At 43.0% G+C, this 23,153-nt stretch overlaps 2 protein-coding genes across 7 annotated transcripts; both read right to left on the bottom strand.

Moving 5' to 3' along the window:
- Nucleotides 1-3,781: 3,781 nt before the first annotated feature.
- Nucleotides 3,782-13,045, bottom strand: LOC104311836 (probable 2-ketogluconate reductase). Of its 2 annotated transcripts, none has more exons than XM_069809255.1 (5): nt 11,192-13,045; nt 9,270-9,441; nt 6,221-6,399; nt 5,904-6,051; nt 3,782-5,023 (listed from the first exon to the last, which is right to left on the bottom strand). In XM_069809255.1, the coding sequence occupies exons 1-5, from the start codon at nt 11,571-11,573 to the stop codon at nt 4,867-4,869; spliced, it is 1,038 nt and encodes a 345-aa protein (XP_069665356.1). In that variant the 5' UTR covers nt 11,574-13,045; the 3' UTR covers nt 3,782-4,866. The 2 variants fall into 2 exon arrangements, with proteins under 2 accessions (XP_069665356.1, XP_069665357.1); XM_069809256.1 differs by having other exon boundaries at nt 5,904-6,000.
- Nucleotides 13,046-13,180: 135 nt separating this feature from the next.
- LOC104311840 (probable 2-ketogluconate reductase) lies at nt 13,181-21,165 on the bottom strand. Of its 5 annotated transcripts, none has more exons than XM_069809252.1 (7): nt 20,697-21,165; nt 19,801-20,048; nt 17,188-17,572; nt 15,773-15,944; nt 14,767-14,942; nt 13,928-14,024; nt 13,181-13,552 (listed from the first exon to the last, which is right to left on the bottom strand). In XM_069809252.1, exons 2-7 carry the CDS (start codon nt 19,999-20,001, stop codon nt 13,396-13,398), a joined length of 1,188 nt encoding a protein of 395 aa, XP_069665353.1. In that variant the 5' UTR covers nt 20,002-20,048; nt 20,697-21,165; the 3' UTR covers nt 13,181-13,395. The 5 variants fall into 5 exon arrangements, with proteins under 5 accessions (XP_069665353.1, XP_069665351.1, XP_069665352.1 ...); XM_069809250.1 differs by having other exon boundaries at nt 14,767-14,945; nt 20,697-21,159; XM_069809251.1 differs by lacking the exon at nt 20,697-21,165 and adding an exon at nt 20,533-20,652 and having other exon boundaries at nt 14,767-14,945.
- Between the last annotated feature and the right edge of the window lie 1,988 nt (nt 21,166-23,153).

The raw sequence follows: 23,153 nt of genomic DNA, 5'->3' as shown, positions 1-23,153 counted from the left end.
GCGTTTGCAGTTCTCTGCGGGTGGGACTTACGGATGGGAGGGAGCTGGGCTGGCTGTGAAGGAGGGCAGGGAACGGGAGAGATCGCCTCCGGCTCTGGCTCTGGCTCTGGCTCTGGCTCCCGCTCCCAGCCAGGGGCACGGAGACCCCGGGACCCCCAACCCCCTCAGGGGAGCCAGGAGAGAGCAACAGGTGTTCACAAATAGTTGTGTTGTTTTTTTTTAAATGTACTGTGTTTCTGAGCTGGTAGTAATTTGAAAATAATTGGGATTTTGCATTAACATCAAGCACACCGTTTTTTTCTATCCTGTCTTGAATACCAGCTACGGTCTGGTCTCTCTGTTGGTCATTGCACTATTTGCACGTACATTAACATGGCACGAAGCGTTGCCTCTGACCCTCTGACCGGCAGGCACCACTGACAGATCTCATTGCACGCACCAAGTGTCTTTTTCTTACCTAAAGGATTCTAAGAATACCCTCAAAACCTCTCTTCGAGAGCTAAGCCACTGGGGCAGGCTCAGGTGCTCACTCCCTGCGGCTGTTAGCCCAGCTACAGCCATTCCTGGGCCTATCCCAGCTGAGAAACACGTGAAAATTTTCCTGACGAGGTTACTTGGGACTGTGAATCCCTGGTGATGGAGGGCACGGAGTACAGCTTCAGTACTCTGCTCACTCAAGCTGTGCTGGAGCAGTCCCCTTTGCTGGGCAAGTGGCCAGCAGAATGCTGGAGAAGGTGCCTGGCTGCTGTGGCAAGAACAGCTCGGGAGCTGGGGAACACCGCTGCTGTGGGCACCGGCACCGGGCATCTCTCTCCTTCCACCCTACGGAATAACCAGCAAATGGGAACTGCTGGGTCTTGCCTGACTACCGTAGCGCCTTGCAAAAGAATGGGTTACAAAATCGTGTTGTCTTCAATTCTACCAAACGCATTTTGCTATGCTGAACACTTAAGGCAGTCAAGTTTAACACCGAATCCTCTATAAAATGACTAATGAAAAGGTAAAGTATAGTAAAATGTTGTAATGATTACACAAAACCGTAAATAGTTCTTATTATCCTGGTGATGATTTCTGAGTATCATTTGCTTACATGGATTTCAAGTTCAGACAGTTAAACTTTAAAGCAAAAATTCATTAACTAGCAAGATGGAGTTATGGCATATTAGCTGGATTCTTAGTTAAGTCTACTTGAATTTTCTTCTTTCAAAAGAAAGCAACAAACCCTAAAATGCTTACGCATTCCCTGTTTCACATCAACTGCTTCCAAGTTTGCTGATAAGACATAATGGGTGATCTTTTAACTTACTGCTTACATTACAATACCTGAGATCAAAGGACCATTGTAAAGCCCCTCTCAAAGACACAAGTCATTCTGCCTCGCTATGAACTGAGGAAGGAGGTCCACCACATTTTAGTAGTGAAGGTAAAAAAAAAAAAAACTTTGGAAGGAAAATACGGTAGTTTTTCCCTTTGCATATCAAATCAACAAATTCGAATGAACAAAATGAAGGAGCAATTAGTCAGAGGAGTCAAAAAAATAATAGTCAAAGGAATGTTACTCTTTTTCAAGCAAAAATCCAGGATATACATACCAAATGTCAAGAAAATGGGTGTGTTATGTGGTTAGATGTGGAGAGAATCAGGTGGCTTCAAAGTTTTTTTGTGTAACTTGAACATCTGATTTTCAAGTTATGGTTCAGGAGCTGATATATACCTCTATAGGAGATATATCTGTATAGCAACACACGTGCAGAAGAGGTCAGGAAACCATTTATATTTTGAGTGATTGACGAGCTGTTCGAATTAGTAGGACACAGAATGTCACAGAGTAAGAGTGTGGGCAGCAACCGAACAACAGTTACCATAAGCTAAGTCTGATTAAGGTAAAACAAGATGAGAGTGTTGCACCAGCACACAATCATGTTCTAAGCAGATTTAATTTGCAGAGTACCTTTTAGACCTCCATGTAGTGTGTTAAGCTGAATTACATAGTGTTGCAGTGTGCTTTTGGTTTTCTATGGTAGAAAGGGATCTATTATGCCAGTATTGTGACAAAGTTCCCTGAAATTACTAATGTCTGTGGGTACGAGGAGAGAGGTATTGCACAGCCTGTGGACTTCGTTCCCATTATTAAATATTGCCATTGGTGTCCATGTAATGCTGCAGGGCAAGCTGATGCCTGCAGTGTTAATAAGGCGCTTGCATCATAATTGTTTCTTAGGACTAGACTTTTGAAGTGTTGCATTAGCCTAAAAGACTTTCGTATAATGTAATGTAATACATTTCCCAGCTGGGATGTATAGAGTAGCTTAAACTTGAAACTGGATAAGGACATAGGTTCCCCATGTCTACATTATGTGTTATAAAGCAATATCATACGTGACCAGGATTCATAGGACAAAAAAAGCAGAGGCAGGAAATCTGTGTTCGTGAGTTTGTTGTTTCAGGCAAGGCCAACCCAAGTGATGCATTTGTTTTCACTGACTCTAAACCACCATAAAGTGTTATCACTAACCATCTGCTTGCCGTAGGTAAGGTCAGCTTTCCCAGAAGACTACTGTAGCAGCACTATAATCCAGATTGTGTACTGTTTGCCCATCAAAATGTTTCAAACAAATCTGAACCAATGGAGTGAACTGTAACAGATCATCTCTTTGCTCATGTGGCCACTGCATTTTTTGATCCATTTTTAGTAATCTTAAGATTGGATGTATTGTGTTTTCCAAGCACAATCTAAGTAGAATAGCAGAGATGGGAAACAGCATCTAGTAAGCACAAGAAGGTTTCCTTAACTGTATGTCAGTTAATTCAGTGCTATTCAATGGATATTTATAAATTAAGGAAAGGCAGGAAACAAAGGGCCAAAAGAGAGGTAGCTGCTTCCTGAAGACATTTTGGGAAGCTGTCCTTCAAGTGACCATTTCCAGTCTGTGGAATGCCAAGTTGTTAGGTGTGTGCGAGTGAACCCACGGCTCCAATGACTGACAGGTATCCTGTTGTCTAGCGCTGTGTCTTCCTGTCTAAAGCACCCACTGGCAGGACACTTCTGTAACTAATCCACACAAATTCATGAAATATCTGCAAAAGTACAAGTAAAAGTCCAAGAAAATGCCAAGCATGTTCTATTGTTTTACATAGAAGTGAAATGAAGTACTGATTTTATGTTTGCTGCTTCACGTCTGGAGAAAAGTTTGCATGTACAAAACCTTGTGTGTTTTTTCCAGTTTTAGGATATTCATCTAATAAAAGGTGGTTTGTTTTTTCTGCTATTTTAGCTTCTTGTAGCTTTGTTTTCAGCTCTGTAATTTATTGCTTAGCCTTTTACCTTGAAAGAATAAGCTCAACTTATTTTTGTCAACGTTATACAGGTGACAATGAAAGGCATACTGGGCACCTGGACCTTAGAGAACAGGGAGGTCCCCGGGACAGTCTTGAAATTCTTGCCAGCCAACTTGCTGCTCCCAAAAAGCTGCAACGTCTTGACTCCCTGAGATGCAAGAGCTGGTAACATCATAGTATGTTAAACTGGTGGAAGGAAGTGTCTTCTGGCAAGCACCAGTGACACCCTTCTGCAAGAAAAAGGAAGAGGAAATGGCTCTGTAAAGATGCATAAGACTACAGGCAAAACCTTAGCTGCACTTAATGGCAACTTTGCTATAAATTTCGCTGATAGATTAAATAATCGTACTATTCATAAACTCATACTACGTAATAAAAGGCATAGCACTGCCACTTTGAGTTGCGTATTGGTTTATTTGTCTTTTGGACTTGTATTAAGACAACAGGGAGTACATAAAGACAACTGAGAGGATAGCAAACTGTTTCCCACAAAGCTTTAGTGAAGTGAATGAGCATTCCTTAGTGAGGTGAATGAGCATTCTTCTATTTAAAGAGATCCTTTTCCTGTGGAATTGGTATGATTAATTGTAATATAGGTGCTATTTCTAGTGGAGGAAAGCCATGGGATTCTGATTTTTTTCCATAATAGTAATTGCAGTAACAAAACCAATTTGTCAAAGTATTTTCTTTCTCTTTACAGTAGTGAAGCTACTGTAAAGCTTCCCTGTTTTATCTTGTTACAAATATAATTATTCTTGCAAATGTCCAGAAGCAGTGATACAAAGGAAAGTGTATAGATTTGGATTTTAATGCTGCATGTGTTTTTACAGCCTTTTGTGTTCCCACTAATTTACAGGATGGTGCTGGAGGCTTAGAGGGCTCCAACCATTCTTGCAAATATTTGCACAAAGACGAAAATCTGGAGGTAGACTGCACATGAGTTTGGTATTACAAACATAGTAGCATGTTCATCTTGAAGACTAATTTTCCCTAGTGCTAGTACTTTAAATTGTCTTCTAAAATCCAGTCTGCTTTAAATAAGTGATTCTGAGTACATTTCTGAAAACTGACTTTTGCCTCAGCATTTTGTGTCTCAGGAGCTAGTTTAAATGCAGGTGTCCATATGGAAACTCAGTCATTTTTCTAGCCAGGTAGCTTACTTTATTGTTTTTGATAGTTAGTAGAATGGGAACAAAGTGAATTATGTAATCTAAAAATGACATTTTCTTTAGGACTAGGGAGCCTAGCAAGAAGTGCATTGGCAATCAGAAGTTTTTTTTCCCGGAGCCACTTAAAACCTGCATGCATCTATCTACAGTTGGAAGTGAGAAGTAAAGTATTCCTCCAATTTGCAAGGAAATTAAAATGTAAAAGCTGGGTTTTAATGACATGGGAGACCAAGCTAGCGCTTTCCATGTCCACTTGGAACAGGTTTCTCTTAATGGAGAAAATCTAAGAATAAAAACCTTAAGAGCTGATGGGAGGAAACAGAAGAATAAAAAGAGAGCCGTGATATCCTTTTGCCCATCAGCTAGGGAGCACTTCACTGGGTATGGGGAGACCATTAAGAGCCGCTAGTATGTTTTCAACTGCTTCCTCTGTTATCATGTAGGTGGCCTTGTCTGTTTTAATGCCTAGGTGAGGCATTATAATGACGTTCTTTAATTTTAACAACGTATGATCTCTGGAAGAAAGGAAAAAAGAGTTAAGTTACCTACTGTTGTTCATCCAAATAAAGAGGAGTCCTACTTTGGCTTTTGCACTGCATTTAAACAGAAAGTTAATTTAATATAACTTTACAAGTCCCACTTACATCCACAGAACCTGATCACCTGTGTTCAAGTAATTTTGGACGTTAAAAGGACACGTGAAGAGTTTATACTGTGCTTTTTTGTCCGGAAACAGCCTTTTGCCATTAGGCAGCAATTTGAACTATGTCAGAAGAGAGGATTAAGCCCTCCTCACACATTAACCCTACACAAGGCTCTGAGCTGTAGTTACGTGTGTAGAGTCAGATAATGGAGAGTGATGTCCTGGCACACCAAGACCAAACTCCCCCCGACCCACAATGCAGCCAGCACAGCTAAATCCATGAGGCACCATGCTGGTAAAAGAGGTGTTCTTTTACAGAAGCTGAGTAGCCAAAAGATGTGCAGCACTTCAGCCTTGTGCTGGGGAAACAAGCCTGCGAGGAGGGACACCTTGGGGCGATGCAGCAGGTCTAGGGAGGGATGACTCAAAAGGCTTCCACCCATTCAGGTAAAGCAATTTGTAAGCAAAGCACTGCTGCAGCTCCCCATGGTGATTCTGGGAGGGGGGTTAATGCTCCCCTGGGCACACAAGTCCCCTCCTGCTGTTTCCCGGCGCCCAGGCTTCCCTTTGCCCTGTTATCAGACCCAACATCTGGGCTTGCATCCCATTCGTATTCATGGCACTTTTAGGCAAACCTCCACCCCAGGGGAAGGTGAGGATGCCTCTGACAGATGCCTGCCAGCTGCAGGGATGCTGCCTGCCTCTGGCCGGGCTCACCCATCCTTTCTGAGAAATAAGCAGAGATGGCAAACCTGGGCAGTGGCTCGGGGTAGGTGACATCCAAAGCTGCGGCCCTGATAACACCGGTCTGCAGAGCTGTCACCAGCGCCTCTTGGTCAACTACTGCACCTGGTTTGGAATAAGAGTGTCTCTGAGAGAGTGCCATTTGCAGGTAACGCTCTGGGAGTGGAAAGAGAACAGAAGGGGAGCGAGGGGAATTTTCGCCACCCCCGATCTGTCCTCGCTGCGTGCGCCAGCTGTGCGGTGGATGCAGCATGGCGCTGCGGGTAACGCACCGGGAGCTGGCTCGTACTTTCTCGTCAGGCCAGTCAACGGTTGTGGATGGTACCTCGGCTGATGTTAATGAGAGTAGCCGTGGGCTTCATCAGCTCCATCTCTCTTTTCCCGATCAGCTTGTGCGTCTGAGGTGTCAGGCTCACCACCACCATCACAAAATCTGCCCGCTGGAGCAAGCTGTCTATCGTTTCGCAGTAAGTGGCGCCGACAGCTTGCTCCTCTTGCTCTTTCCTGGTGGGGAAAAAAAAGCATCACGCTGTATTTCAGGGCATCAGTCATGAAAATATTTTCTTCAGTGATGTCACTGGTATACAAACTAAAGGATCTGAGTATCACATTCACGTAGCAAACAGGTGGCAGACAAAGGTGAAGTTAGTCTCAGCTGGCTGTTTGGGTCCTTCTGGAAGGCTTTGAGCCCTACAGCAGGGGATGGATTGCATGCCTGCCTCTCGGCCGCTGCAGCGCAGGGTCCAGGGGCTTCTTTTAAAGTCTGCAGGTGGACTAAGGCCAAGCACCAGTGTTACCGAAAAACTCGGAATAAAGAACTTATCAACACCAATTTAGTGCAGATAAGCAGACACTTCTTTATTGACAGCCAGGTGCGCGGGTGAGTCCTCTCATCAACCACGCACACCTGAACACCAAAATCATACGCCTTATATCAAACTTATTCATACATATTCATTAGATTTGCAAGAAATGTTATACATATTCATTAGATTTCCGAGAAGTTATTATCATATGTAAATGTCCTTTACGCAGGCCCAGTGAAGGTCTCTGGTGGTCTTCAGAAGCCCTCTGGTGGTCTTCCATAGTCTTCCTCACTTTGTCCGATAGTTGACCTTTCATGTGATTCTGCGCAGTACGATTTTCGCCATCATGTATTAGATTTACATAAAGTACATTCAATGTTAATTCTTGAATTTAATGTTTCTAGTGATTGGCCCTCAGTCACACCATCTTATCAATATTCTTATACTAAAACAATCATTGGTTAATCTCACTTAACTCTACTGATTGGAATCCTCGTTAATTAGATCGAGGTGGGAAGGGTAAGGGGTTTCCAAGCAACAAACTGGTGTCCATAACGGCCTCCTTAGCCTCTAACAAATCTTTGCCAAAGCTTCCGTGGTTAACTGATTTCAGACAATACTTATTTTCTTATGACTGTATACAGCACATTTTGTATGTTCCTAAGTTTTGATGCCTATATTGCGAGCTTCAAACCCCTATATTCTACAATCTTTACCTTTTGATCAAACCCAGCTTATATAAAATTTTAACTTATCAAAATATTTGTAACACCAGCACCGATGGCAGCACACGGTCCGTCCTCCAGGATCCCCCGTGGGGAAAGCGCACCTCACAGGATGCAGTAATCGCTCCGACCAGAGCAGTGGTATTCACCAGAACTCATCGGTGTGAGCTCTGGGCGTGCTGGTGGTCCTCATCCTGTCAGCATCCTCCAGTCAGCCTGGCATTTTCGGATGAGTGGAATCAGCAAGGCAGCTCTTTGGCAGGCTGCCGGCTGCCCCAGGACTTTCACAAAATACAGTGTTCAACACAAAAAGTTACTAAAGTAGAGAGAGATTTTTAGTTTGAACTTCTTTTCACAGTAAAAAAGAATACTTGCCATTTCTCCTGTTCTTTGTACATTTAGCTGCCTGAACTTCAGGAACTAAAGAAGCAATGATAGGCGACTGTGTGTACAATCTTCTGCTCCTGATTGCAAGAGAATGGCTTTAATTATCTCCTCCCTAATCTAGAAATAAAGAAAGAAGTCACACTAAGAAAATAACGTCAGTGTGACTTTGGAGCACGTGCCTCCTAACACATGCATTTCATTGTTTTCGTTCAGTGTCCAGATCAACAACCAAAGATTAAGTGGGTAAAGAACAGACTGGAACTACAGCCAGTTTTGCAGCATGCAGAGTGCACCTCACTTCAGCACATAAGCTTGCAGTGCAAACGTACTTTAAAATAAGCAGGTTTTTCATTTCTGTTGCACTGTGCATTGGTTATTCATCACAGCACTTGCATAAATATTACTTTAAAGACTGAAAAATATTAAACAGAGGGAGTTAGTGATGATCCGCAGGAAAAAAGAAAAGGATTTCTGCCTTATTTTCTCTTTTTTGTGGTTTATGAGGAAATTCTGAAAGATCTTAAGGAGGGTGTTCACTAGTACTTTTTTTAATGTGAGTTTGCTCAGCTGTTTTTGTAATTTCTGAAGTAGCAGGAATGCCAAGCAAGGCTAGAAATTTCTGGCCTCATCCAGCCTTGCAATTTGGTTAGGGCTAGCTAGAGCAGTCACCCTCCTTCTTCAGTCCGCTTACGGAGAAAATCACTGAAAGCCACATGTACCAGCACTGCAGCTTCTCCCTTCAGTCAGGGAGGAGGAAATTTCTCTCAGGGTAGATTGTGGCTTATAGCAGTAAAAATCTCTTCTGCTCGTTGGCTGCACCTTGCCGGATTGCAACAGCCTTGAGTTGTACATGGGGATCTTGCTCACCTTTATATTAGAAAAGCCCCTGTGCTGCATCTCTAACAAGGATCATATTCCCAGGTACACAAGTTAGGAGGGGCTAGAAATAAAGGGTGAAATCCAGTTAAAGACTTGGCAAAATTCCTACTGGTTTGAAGAGAAAAAAGGTTTTCTCAAGAGCAGCTCTCAAGTTAATCAGTTTTAATATTGAGCAAGGTATACATTTCCTAGTTCTCCAGTCATCCAGTTTCAACAAGATCATGCCTGAACTTTGAAAGATGGGGGAAAAATAAACAAAAGCTAGAGTTGTGTGTCACTATAGTAAGATATGATAAGAACAAAAAAGGTATAAGCTTGATTTTCCTTTTTCTGTTTACATCTCCAGGAAACCTTGGAATTTCTAATATAAAACTTAATTTATGTTTCCAAATGTTTAATCACCAAGTAATTCCTTACAAGACTGATTTGATGCAACTGCTCTTTTTTCCCCTTTTGTTTTAATCTTGGCCCTATTCCCTCATTTCTTGCTATATTCCTGACATAACTCCTTGAAAAGGAAATACTGACTATCTAAAAGGGATTTTCTGCTGTAATTAGGGTGAAGACATATCTTTACCTCCGTGTCCTGTTGTGGTACAAAATGTTCATTTCAAACGCTTTGGCTCTCAGAGCAATCTTATATCCGATGCTGCCCATGCCAATAATCCCTAGAGTAGCTCCAGTAACTTTAACTCCCAGAATATCGGCTTCACAGTACTCCATACCTGAAGACATTGCAATGTGATAGCCTGCAAGAAAAACACTCCAATATGAGAAATGAATGGGGTCCCACACGGGGGGAACAAGGCAAAAGAGTTTGGGCTTGCTGCGCTACTACAGAGCACTTTTAACGGTTACACACAATTTTAAATAGCAATGGGTTTTGTAATGTCCTAATGTCCTAACATACCATCTTTCCCTGCCACCTGTATGTGACATTCCCATTTATTCTCACCATACTACAAAAAGTCTTTTGATGTAACCTCCCCTAAAAATCCTTTTACTGCTTTAGACTCATAAAAACATTGCCATGTTCTGCATCACCAATCAAAATAATTATTGCCAGTAACACTGCAGAGTTTGGAAATGTCATGTGGAGAATAACACCAGATGTTGGTTTTGCTATTTAGAATAATAAGAACTGGTTTCCTGTTCACCTCTGCCACTCTCTTGGAAAGAAAAGTGTGACTTGTTTAAAAATCACTAGTCACTAATTTCCATAATTATCTGTTAAACCTACAAGATTTTGGATAGTTTGACAACACAGAAAATATATGCATGGAGATGGCACTTAATAGTCTGCTAGCAAGGTGACAGGCTTCTGATATTTCAGTCTTCTGATATTTCCAGCTCTTCTAAAACATAAGCAGAATATTGTGAAAGTATAAAAAAATGCCTCAGGGTAAAACACTCTGCCAAGGCACAGCTAACAGAAATGCCATCAGGCATAGTTTCTGTAGATGGGAACAAGAAATTAATCTCCCTTTTAATCTGTCTCCTCCTTGTGAGGCAGAAACAGATTTAGGGGGAGACAAGTCTCCTTTGAGTTTCTATGAATCCTGTGGTAGAGCTGACAAATCAAAGGCAGGTAAATTTAATAGAAAAAATCTGGAGGGTCTTCTCCTGAAGCAGGAGGCATTCTAACCAAGCCCAGGGTAGGTCTATTTGGGGAAATGGCAAGAAAAAATTGTGGAAGAAACTAGAAAGGATGCTACTAGCAGAAGCTGGAGCAGGCTGCCTTGTTGCTCTCTAATGCCCCTTAAATTCCCCAATTCTGCATCCATCCTTTTCAGTCCCTGAGAATATGCCCATGCCTGTGTCAGCCCTAACTTTCAGCATATACCCTTATTCTGCTCCATTGTTGCCTCCCACACTCTAATTTCTGCTGCCAGCCTGTAATTGCAGCATTTGTCTGATCTTTGGCATCCCTCACTTTTGGTCAATAGCACTGTAACGCTATCACATCAAGAAGCATGTCCTATGTCAGCCAAATGTCACAGTCACTGAAAATGTGCTGCTGAAGAAGGTAATGACATTTAAAGTTTCCATATGTAGGAAGTACACTTCAGTGTATTGTTCATCTGAAACTGTTAAACTAAGTCTACTGGCATATTTATTCTAAAAACTAAATTCCAGCTTCTAAACCCACTTGGTCCATAAAGCAAAAAGCTGTATTTGAACCAGATGTGATTAGATTCTGCTCAAATATTTTCAACCCAGGCTGGTGACCTGTGAAAACTAAACTTATACGATCTTATTTATACCTGGTTGAAATATATGTTTTGTATGTTTGTGTATGATGTAATAATTTAGATATATTTATGATATATAAAAATATATGAAAATACCGATTATTCTGTTTGCCAACCCAACATATTCAGATTTTCACATTTTATGTGAAACTATGTGCCCTACAGATAACCGTAGAAAAAGTCAAAATAATAATGGTAGGTAAATCTTGTATAATTTTTAGAAGCCACAAAAGAATTAAGATGTTACCTTCCACTAGTCTTCTAGCAGATGCCAGCAGCAAAGCCATCCCAGTATCTGCTGCGCTGCTGGAAACGGCACGTGGGGCGTTAGCCATCTTCACACCGAAGCTAGCGACAAGCTTCAGATCCAGGTGATCCATCCCTACTCCTGAATTCGCAATCACTTTCAAGTTTGGTAGGCTCTGGAGGAGCTCTTGGTCAATGACTGGTTTGTGCCACCACAAATAGATCGCTTGGACCTTTTTACTCATACGCTTTCTGTCTTCAAGAAATTCCTTCATGGTGATGAGGTAGAAATGTTTCTTCAGGAATGCCACGTGGCCATGCAATATCCCATGTTTGCCACCGATTTCATTTACCAAAAGCCCAGGTAGCTCTCCTTCTCTCATGATCTGCACAAAGAAGAAAGACACGAAGTGTCAGAAGACAGACGTATAATTATTTCCAGACATTTTAAAGAAGAATCACTTTCATGTCCTGTTTCGTGACATCTATGACAAAAGATCCTATAAACCACATATTTAGCTAGGGAGATAAACCGAAGCAAGAAAGCAGCTCTTTTACGTATACTACCAATTACACACACACATATTCACATGATCAAGTCTGAATAAGTTCTGCCCCTCGTGGTCTGTAAGGTCTCGTATCACTGCCACCAGGCTCATAACACACAATGATTTCTCATTAATTACTTAGTTGCAGACCGTCAATAGTCTGGTGCAATTAATCTCCTTGCTTACCCCGAAATCACAAACTGCTGTGTTTAAGTAGTTAAGAAAAATGTTGGACCAAATCTGGTTCGAGAAAACAAATTGCACAGCTTCACCATGAACTTTGTTACCAGGTTAATTTTTAAATGCTTCACTGCAGAGACTTTTGCAGCCTCCTGTCCTGAAGAGACACCAGTGAATTCTTAACTGCAGTGCCTTCTCCTGAGGCTATCATAAGTTAACAAATTAATAGATGCTTAGGCAAGTGTTTTCCAAGGACTTATGCACTCAAATTAAACCATGGGGCTTTTTGCAGGAATCACTGACCATCTGTTTGTGGTTCCCAGAGGGTCTGTGAATTGACGAGTTTGGTTTTTTTTAATAGACTATTTACAGCTACCATTGATTTTCCGTAGGAATTTTGGGAAGAGCTGCAGGGAGAGCTGTTTAAGGGCTGAAGATCTTGGAATCCCCTATAGCAATACTTGCTGTTGTCTTGTTATTGCAATAGTTGTAGTCTTGTTATTGCAATACTTGCTGTTGTCTTGCTAGTAGTATTTCACTATTTGCATCTCAATGTCTAACTCTTGGCCTGTCTACACTTCCTGTACTAAAACTTCGTTTGACCATCCCTTCAAGAAGCCTAACCATATTGCAAAATAATGGAAAGGCTTCCTGATTTTATGGAGGTGACAAACATTTTGCTGAATTTTCTGACTTTGTGGCTTGCTCATAGGAAAGAGAGTGTAAGAAAAAGCTTGGCCTTGGGCTGCAAGTTAGGACTGACCACGAATTTTGCTTTAGGCTGTGCCCTCACCCATGTGATTTCAGTAGATCTGCCACTGTTTCATGGCCAGTCAAGATAAAAGCATCATTTTTGTCTGCATGGAAGAACTAAATCTCTTGGTATTTACTTTGGTTTTCAAAGGATCCCCTCAGGAAAATCAAAGATACTTCTTCAGTAATTGGCTCTGCTTTGCTTTAACATATAGATGAAGCAAAGCTCTTCTTACATTAGAAAACCTTAGGCCTACAATCATTTCAAAGGAGACTGCTTTCTTCATGTATATAAAAACAGAATATTGCAATATTGGCTGAAAAGTGTTTCAGGATACAGCCAAATTTCTGCAGGCAATTACTGCTCAATTCACCCTTAATATATCTGAGAGTGTTACACAAACTCTTGGTGTACTTGCTTATCATTATGTAGCAGCCAGTACTGGGAAGAGAATACAGGTATTCATTGAAATAATGGACTAAAGATATCAAAGTGCATAACTGCTCAGTTTAAAATCTTCAAACAAGTCCCTTTTATTAGTTCCACTTTATTTGTCAGAATTGTAAATCACAGTACAGATCAAGTCTAGTGAGATGACAGCTTTGCAGTATCATGACAAGAGCAGTGCAGGAACAGGTTGCGGTTTTTTTAGTTTAAAAGTGGTACTGTAAGAAATAGTGCCTTCCCACACATATGAGATTTACTGATATCATCTGGCACACATCATTTGGGAAACACTTCACTTGGAATGGGCTGGCCATTAAGAACAGCCAGCATATTTGTTATTGCTTCTTCTGCCATCATACGGATAGCTTGGACTGTTGCAGTTCCAATGTGAGGGGTTATGATGATGTTATTTAATTTTAACAAAGGATGATCTCTGTAAGAAACAGAAAGAACAGAATGTTTTACACAGGGAATTTACTCTGCAGCTATCCCATGTTAGTTGTTAAGAACTGTTGAGATAAAAGGGCCACAAGCACAGAACCAGCAGAAAGCTGTGGGAAGCTTGCTTACCCATTTCTTCTTCATCTCTATTGGTCTCGTTGCCTTGCCTGTCAGTTAGGCTGGCAAAGAACTGACAGATGTGGGAAAGGCTAATAGTTTGTCATTTATTTATGACTGTGCGAGGCAGGCTGAGGTTTTGCCCTTAAACAGTGAGAGAGACTCCTCATGGAGATCAAGATTATGAGCACACTTTTGCACACAGTTTAAAACATTTCAGATTAATAGAGTGGAAAACAGGTTTCTTTACCTTGGCAGAGGCTCAGGGTACGTCACGTCCAGAGCGGCAGCCCTAATAACCTTATTCTGGAGAGCTTCTACCAATGCATCTTGATCAATAACTGCACCTGCATGGAAATGAAATCTAGCTATCGTGATGAGTTAATGAACATGTTTTTACCTGGCAGTGAGGAAAGGTCTCAAGGGTCTAGTGAGAAAAATTACAGGATCTTCATCTTGTTAGAAAGTAGAATGTCTTTCTAATAACCATTAACCAAACAAAACAGAGATTTTACTTATTAATCTTTAGTTAGAGGAGGATTATGGTCCACTGCGTAAGGCCTTTCCTGGGATGTGACCGGTTTCAGTCTTTTCCTCATTTTGACACTGACTTCCTGTATTATTATAGACAAATCATTTAATCTCTTCAAGCTTTCCACTCTTTTATCTCTGCTTTCTTTACTGAAACTATAATCTCTCTCGTATGCTTCTTCAGTGCCAACAGGTCTGTAATCCCATGTGAAGTTTCTTTTCTACATAGCTGTTCCAAATGAAACTTAGGTTTCTCCTTGCACCTAATTCATCATCGGTGATGATAAACCTTTCAGTTATTTCCACTAAAAAAAGCTGTCTTTAGGATAAGGCTAAAGAGAACAGAACATCTGCTGAGCATCCCTAAATTCCATAGGACCTTTGAACACATAGCATCTGATCTATGATAAGTCATTCATTTGTAGACTGCCAGCTACTTCATGACTCAAACAATACAGGGATATCACAGACTCAGGTTGGAGGGGGGAATGTCAACACAATCAGACAAAACACAACCTTAACTGTGGAGCCACAAACAGTCTTTTTAGATCATGTTACCTCGGCTGATGTTTATAAGAGTAGCCGTGGGTTTCATCAGCCCAAGCTCCTTTTTCCCAATCAGTTTGTGAGTCTCAGGAGTCAAGTTCACAACCACCATAACGAAGTCAGATTGCTGCAGCAAGTCTTCCATCTTCTCACAGTAGTGGGCACCAACTGCCTCTTCTTCCTCCTTTCTTCTGAAGGAAAAATGTACAGCCCCCCAAACTGACACAACTATTTCTAACTGGCTTTAACAATCAACCAACCCTAGGAGAGATCAGGAACAGCACAGAGATCGAGAGGTTTGAGGCCAAGGTAAAGGAAAAGACATTGATAGGTACAGATGTTGGAAGGAGGTGGGAAGCATGTGGGCTAGAGGGAGCAGGAGGCTAGAAGAGTGGTGGGACACTGAAGGTGTGATGTATGTGTGAAAGCAAAGCACGTAGGCAATATTAGGTATAGGAGGTTGGGGATGCAGTCAGACCCCACTCTCCTCTCCTGCGTCTATGCCAATCCCCGTAGAGTCTCTCCTTGCCTGACATGCGAGTTAGGACTCGGGGTGGAAAAGGAATGAAGGGGAAGCGAAGTCTGAAAGAAAGGGAGCTATAAAACTAACAGAAGTTGAGACCCTTGTCATCGGTGCCGGTGTGATGAGTGATCTGGCCGGGCTGAGGAGAGGGGTGACTGGCTGGGTGGGCCAGGGATGCTGCCAGAAGCCATAAGAAGAGTCTGGCAGGACAGGGGACACAATGAGGGCACAAGGCCTCGTTTTCTTGGACAACATCTTCAGAAAGGTTACACGGCCCTTGTTCCAAACTGCTAGTAGCTAACCAGGGCACAGCGAGCGCAGGAGGCGAGGGGGAAGGGAGCAGTAGGGAGCCCAAGGGAAGAAGCAGCGGCACGCTGGTGCTCCTCACGCTGCTCACAACTGTCACCAGTGCCTACGAAGACTGGGGACACAGCAGAGCTGTGGTTTCTGTCACGGCCCCTTGACTCATTACATGCAGAATCCAAATGTTTTTACCTCCGGTTCCTGTTATGGTACAGGATCCTCATATCGAAGGCTCTGGCTCTCTGAGCCACTCTATAACCAATGCTGCCCATCCCGACGATCCCAAGCGTCGCTCTGGTTACTTCCACTCCCAGCCAGTCAACCCCAAAATACTTCGTGTCTGGAGAAACTGCAATCTGGCAGCCTGAATGTAAATACATGCTAAATGGGTACAAACCAACCATAAACATAGGTTTGGGGGAAAGAAAAAGTTTCTCACCGTCACAGCGGTGGGGCTCTGGAGCACCCCTTAAACAACATCCTTGCTAATTTTGACCAGTTTATGGAAGGGCCTGGATGGTGCCATTCCCTGCAGCCAGGGCTGGAGCCAGAAGCACAGGAGGGCTGCCAGGTGGGTACTGTGCTGGGAGAAATGGCTCCTCAGGGAATTAACTCTTCCACGGTTGGAGTATTTTCTTGAAAGTTTAAAAATAGCTTCTTTCACACTTACCACCCTGCAAGCATTGAATTCACTTTTTTTTCAGCTGGGGTAAATCTCACCCTTTCTCTCCTGGATCGCGACCCAAAGCAGACCCACTGCTTGAATGAGGGTGACGGTTGCCATTTCCAGCTCAGCCACGGATCTCTATGAGCTTTTATACAAAGAACTTGAAGTCCAGCAAGATGCAACAGTGAGAAAACATCACGGGGAAAGAGGTGTTATTTCAAGCTCAGGGGTGCAGCAGCAGTGACAGAAAGACTGAGTCCCTCAAGACGGAGGCAACTTCTTGTGATAGGTTCTACTGACACCTTCCTTCCCCTGAAAGGCATTGCGTAGCAAGGGTATGTGGGGAAAGGACCTACCTTTAAGGACACAAACTAATGTTGGTGGTACGGTTTGGAATAACTTTGTCAAAAGGATTATCAGCTATTTTAATAATAGTGCTGATGCTCTTCTAGAAATACAGCGCATTGGTTTAGAAAAACTCTTCACAGAAGCAGGAAAAAAAAGAAGAGTTACACTAATTACTGCTCTAGAGATGGGGACATGGCCATTAATGCTTTGTACCTTCCTGTAGCTCCTAAAACTTGTTCCAAGGGAAATGGAGAAGTGGTGACATTTGATTTGGATGCATTTTGTATTCAGTTTTTACAGCTATAAACAACCCACCCAGTGAACAGCCAGAGGAGAATTATGACCCAGACTTCATTCCGAACAGGATATCACAAGTGAATTTAAAGTGCATAATTTAGACAAAGCCCTTACTCGTCACCATCGCCTTATGAAGAAGCAGGACATAGGAAAAGCAGTCTGAAAACGGAGTCCTCAGAATTTTTTTTCCCCATGAAAGCATCCCAAATATTGATTCAGACAGATCATTTGTATCATAGTAAAAGTGAGATATGCCAGAGAAGTAGCTAAGATCCAGGAAAATTTAAAACATTACCTTCCACTAGTCTTCTGGCAGAGGCCAGCATCAAGGCCATTCCTATGTCTGCTGTTGGGTCCGCCACGGCATGTGGGGTGTTGGTCACTTTTACCCCAAAGCTAGAAATCATTTTCAAGTCTAAGTGATCGACTCCAACCCCAGAGTTTCCAATTACCTTTAAATTAGGCAGGCTTTCTAGAAGCTCTCGGTCAATAATCGGCCTGCACTCAAACACGAAAATAGATTGGATTTTTTTGCTCATTTCTTTTTTGTTTTGAAGAAATTCCTTCATGGTGATAAGGCAAAAGTGTTTCTTCAGAAGTGCTGCAAGGTTTTCTAGCACACCATGAGCTCCTCCTATATCCAGAATCAAAACCCCCGGTAACTCTTCTTCTGCCATGACCTGCAACAGGGGAACAGAAGAAATACTCCTTTGTTTAGGAGAACACCTTTAAAGGAGTGATGCTGTAGTGATCATTTAAATTCATACCTGTAAAACAAGAAACTGATGGAACTCAATACTGCTTTTAACGATACAGAATGAATCCACAGTCACTTGGTACTAGCGTGGTGCGTTAGACAACTTCCCAGTATTTTCACTAAGTGCTGATTTACTATCACAGCACCTAGACTATAGCACCAAGGAATGTCCACCCCCTTAAATCTAAATCCAGTCCTACAAGGTGTTCTTCTCAAATAGTTTCAATTTAGTCCTGAATCAATATTGATTTCATACAAATCTGGTAGCTTCTCAACTTCATTCACAAATTAACTTCTGTAAGCAGTGGTATGAAATAGAGGCTGCCAGAAAGTCACTCAAAGTTTCTTGCCTATTGATTACAGTTGGTGAAGCCACAGGTAGTGTAGAGAGGCACTGAGGCTCAGATGGGTCTGACAAACATCTGTCAGGAATAGTTTAGGTCTAACAAATTTGCATAATGAAGGGCTATCTTTGGACAGCTCCGACACTGCTTGCCTTCAGTGTTTTAAACATCCAGATCTGTACCTGAACTTACCTCCCGCAAAATTTAGCACACCCATGCCTATAAGCAGAACCAGTGGGGAAGAGCACTGGAGGTGATACTGTAAGTCCCACTGACAACACGGTCCTTCATACTAGAACTTTTCCCCTACCCAGAGAGTTCTGAGCCCAGTCCTTTCTGCAACACTCATGCCAATGTATTGTATCCTGCAATAAGACAGGGGCTCCACAGATAGCCACACGCCTAATTAGAGGCAGTGCTTATTGACAAAAATGGCAGCTGAAGATTTGCTGCATGTCTTAACAACAGTCGTGCCCAATTTCCTACAATTCTGTTTGCTGTGCTCCACTCACTTTAGGTCTCTATCCCATACTGTGTCCTAGGCTTGGGTCCAGGAAACCTGACGTTATGCTAACTGAATCAGAACAATTTTCCACAGCAGTATGCTGATTTATTCTGGGCACACAGTGCTGGGCAGAGATTTCCTGCTGCTTCAGTCCTCTCACACAAGCTTTCAGCAAGTAACCAGAATTCAAACCTGTGATAAAAAGGTGTCAATGCAGACTGGTAGTTTCTGTCAGACCGTATTTACCCTCATCCTGAGCAAACTCAGGCTTATGCCAACTGCATCTATTAAATGCCTTCAATCTCGACACCAGTAATACTGCTTTATCCTGGCCTTGACCTGCATTTCTGCCTCAGTTCCAGTCTGCTGCTCTACGTGGGCTAGAAGGAGCCTCCGTGTTAGGACAGGTCTGCAGTTCACCACGAACAGTGTCTCTGATAACTGGTTCTGAACAGCAGCAAACAACGCAATGAGATGAATAGTGGAACCATATTGCAAAGGAATACCATGTTCTTAAATATATCTAATCTACTTCTTGCCAACTGAAGTATTTTGAACCCTGCCAGCCCCATATGGTTGTGAAAATTGTGCAAATTTCCCCAGCTGTAGTCTGTATATTGCTTAGGGTATTACACAATGTGACCTTAGAAGGCTGAACTAGATTCGTCCTCCAGATGGAATGAGGCATAGAACAAAAGACAAGATTTGATGTCATATTGTGACAGCATTGTCCAGCTTTTTGATGGTCACAACCTGATGCTCCTGCAGCAACTTACTCAGACCAGATGGCAACTAAACCTTATGCTGTTAAGTGATGGAAGACTGGGCACCAGATAAGATGAATTGACTGGGAGAAGCCAGTAAGGTGGCACTGTATTACATTATTTGCTTTCATCACTGCTTCCTCCTCCATTACAAAACACCACCCACAAAGGTCAGAGTGAGACCTGCGTTCATTTCAGAAGCACTTCCTGAACTTCACAAGCAGAAAGGTGATCCGTGAGGAAGCCACAGTACAGTGCAGCGCAGCAAGAGCTGGTTTAGCTTTAAACAAACCAGCTGGTGCACTACAGACAGGCTAGTCACATGTAATTAATCTTTTCATTAGCATGGATATGCTGAGTGCGCCACAATTTCAGCCACGTTTGATGTGTGCGTGAACCACTAATAGACTGCAGCTTTGGTTCGAGAACTGGGGTTCTGCTAGTACCAGGTACAATCTTAAAAAATTACACTGATAGCAGTAAACCAAAAACACTTCAAGGAACCTTGCAGAGGGAAGGGGGCTCTCCAGATACCAACCTTGGTCTGAGGAGCACTTATTGTTCGTCCTCCAGCACTACCGGGGTGTGTCTCGTACCTCTGTCTATAATCCACACTTCTCCTGTGACAGCAATGTCCATGAGAAGCAATAGCTGGATGAATAAATTTATAAGCCAAATTTGACTGGCCAGACATCAAGGGAATCGATTTTAACAAACTGAATGCTTTGCTCCTGAGCATAATTCTTCAGTTATCAGATGTCTTGTCCAGCGTGCTAAATGTGACACCTGTTAAGGATATGACAATTTTGGTTTTGGACTAGTATCATCTGCAGTGTCGCTAACTCTCTCTCTTTTTTTTTTTTAAGCTGTGTCTCCTCACATTTTCTATTTGCCTAAGATTATCTGCTTCCGTGTATGTACACATCTATAATCATATGTAACACATTGATGTAATGTATCTGTACTAAGTTCTGGTCCTCGCATTGCAGAGAAAACTTGGAAAATATGACTCAGATCGAGACAAGTGGGCAAATAAAAAGGACCACATTGAAGTATTAACTTCAGTGCTAACTGGAGCTGGCCTTATTCCTTCTGCGGAGCTTGACTCACTGCTTCCTGGCAGACTGGCACTGCTAAACCACTTTGGACTTAGCCAAATCATAGCAAAACAAACCCAGGTCCTTTTTCCGAGCTCTGTTTCAAACTAACAGCACGCGTTACCCAGAACAAGTTCCTCCCACTAACTTCTCTATTACGAAAAACGAATTACCTGAATAACAACCAGAGAATTAACCAGGGCTGGTTTCTTTCTGACGATGTTTTTCACAGCTCCATCCTAGCTCAGCTGGAAAAGCCTTCAGCTCACGGCTCCTGCTCCCACCCGGGTGTACCCGCTCCAGCCCCCCTGCAAACCCCCCCCCGGCCCCGGGCTACCTCTGCCCAGCTCCAGCGGCGAACTGGGGGGGTGTGGGGGGGTCCGGCACCCTGCTACGGACCCGGGTTTAGCTCCTGCCCTGCCAGCTGCGGGGGGGAGGTCTCCGGTAACGCCGGTGAACGCTTCCAGGGAAGCGGCGGCGCGGCCGGGCTGCGGTCCGCCGGGGACGGGGGGGTGCCCGGTGTCACCGCCCGCTTCTGCGGGGACGGCTGAAGGCGGAGTGCTTTGGTCTGAAACGGCGACCTTCTTCTCTTCTCCCGGCACTGAATTTTCCAGAAAGGAGATAGCGCAAAAGGCGGGGTTCGGTTGTTTTTGGGGGGAGCTCGGCAATTCTAGGGGAAAGTAGTTTGGTGCAAATTCAGGCTGCTGTTCCACGACTGCTCCCCACAGCCCCAGCTCAAGCCGGTGGGGATTTTTTTGGAGTGGGAACTATGCTTTTCTCCCTGTCTGCTGCAAGCTAGCCTTTTAAATGAGCGTCCTGTGGAGAACACATAATGCCTTTCAGGAAGCAGGAAGACTGGCCTGGGACGCCCCATCTCCATGGCCAGCTCGATTCTGAAACGTAATGCTGAAATGTCCTGGTTTCAAAACAACCAAAAACATTTACCCAGCGTGTTCCAAGCACTGGGATTTTGACTGCGAGAGATGAGAGAGCGTAACGGTACCAAGGTGCGAGAACAGCCCAGGGCTGTGCAGCGCAGCTCCCACAGGCAGGGTTAGCTCTGGGTGCTGGGTGCATGTCCTGGTTTCAGCTGGGATAGAGTTAACTGTCTTCCCAGTAGCTGGTACAGTGCTGTGTTTTGAGTTCAGTATGAGAAGAATGTTGATAACACTGATGGTTTCAGTTGTTGCCAAGTCGTGTTTAGACCAAGTCAAGGGTTCTTCAGCTTCTCCTGCCCAGCCAGCAAGAAGGCTGGAGGGGCACAAGAAGTCGGGAGGGGACACAGCCAGGACAGCTGACCCAAACTGGCCAAAGGGGTATTCCATACCATGTGATGTCATGCCCAGTATATAAACTGGGGGGGAGTTGGCCTGGGGGGGGCGGAAATCTCTGCTCAGGGACTAACTGGGCATCTGTTGGCAAGCGGTGAGCAACTGCATTGTACATCACTTGTATATTCCAATCCTTTCATTATTAGTATTGTCATTTTATTAGTGTTATAATTATCATTATTAGTTTCTTCTTTTCTGTTCTATTAAACCATTCTTATCTCAACCCACAAGTTTTACTGCTTTTCCCGATTCTCTCCCTCATCCCACTGGGTGGGGAGGTAAGTGAGTGAGCAGCTGCATGGTGCTTAGTTGCTGGCCGGGGTTAAACCACGACAGAGCATCAGGAAGGAACACAGAAGATGGATATGCAGTTGTGACCCAGCTGGTTCAAACATACCTGCATTTTGACACAGCACTCAAGCCACAACTAGCACCGGCTCAAGCATGAAAATGTTCATTGCTGCGGGTTAATATGTTACTGATTTGTTATTAGTTAGAATTAATCATATTTAATAGGAATATGGAACTATACAAAATATTTTAGCAAAATTATATATTGCATTCTATACATTTAACCAACAACTAACAGCTGCTGTGAAATCCCCTGTATAGCCCTGTACCAAGGCCGGAGGAATTGGTTAAAATCATCTAGTAGGAACATTTAGAACTTAGATAACAGATGTCAGAATTTCAAATTAATAGGAACTTAGGAACTTAAGAAAATGTATTATGTGTAACTATAAGAATTCGAGTATTGTCTGAAATCAGTTAACCACGGAAGCTTTGGTAAAGATTTTCTTCGATCTAATTAACGAGAATTCCAATCAGTAGAGTTAAATGAGATTAACCAATTATTGTTTTATTGTAAGAATATTGATAAGGTGGTGTGACTGAGGGCCAATCACTAGAAACATTAAATTCAAGAATTAACATTGAATGTACTTTATGTAAATCTAATACATGATGGCGAAAATCGTACTGCGCAGAATCACATGAAAGGTCAACTATCGGACAAAGTGAGGAAGACTATGGAAGACCACCAGAGGGCTTCTGAAGACCACCAGAGACCTTCACTGGGCCTGCGTAAAGGACATTTACATATGCTAATAACTTCCCAGAAATCTAATGAATATGCATAACATTTCTCAGAAATCTAATGAATACGTATGAATAAGTTTAATATAAGGCGTATGATTTTGGTATTCAGGTGTGCGTGGTTCGTGAGAGGACTCACCCGTGCACCCGGCCGTCAATAAAGAAGTGTCTGCTTATCTACACTAAATTGGTGTTGATAAGTTCTTTATTCCGAGTTTTTCGGCAACAAGTACAGTGACAGAATCTTCCATAACCAGGAGATGCATGCAGCCGCTCACTCTGTCGCAGGATCCCCTTGATCAAATCCAACGGAGGCACAGAAAGTGTTTTAGCACCCCCAGAGCGGTCAGCAGCAGACGTTTCGGAGA

The sequence above is a fragment of the Haliaeetus albicilla genome, chromosome 21 (genome assembly GCF_947461875.1).
Source record: "Haliaeetus albicilla chromosome 21, bHalAlb1.1, whole genome shotgun sequence".
Lineage (NCBI taxonomy): Eukaryota > Metazoa > Chordata > Aves > Accipitriformes > Accipitridae > Haliaeetus > Haliaeetus albicilla.
The sequence above is the reverse complement of the archived record's forward strand: the minus strand, read 5'-3'. Positions and strand labels throughout refer to the sequence as shown.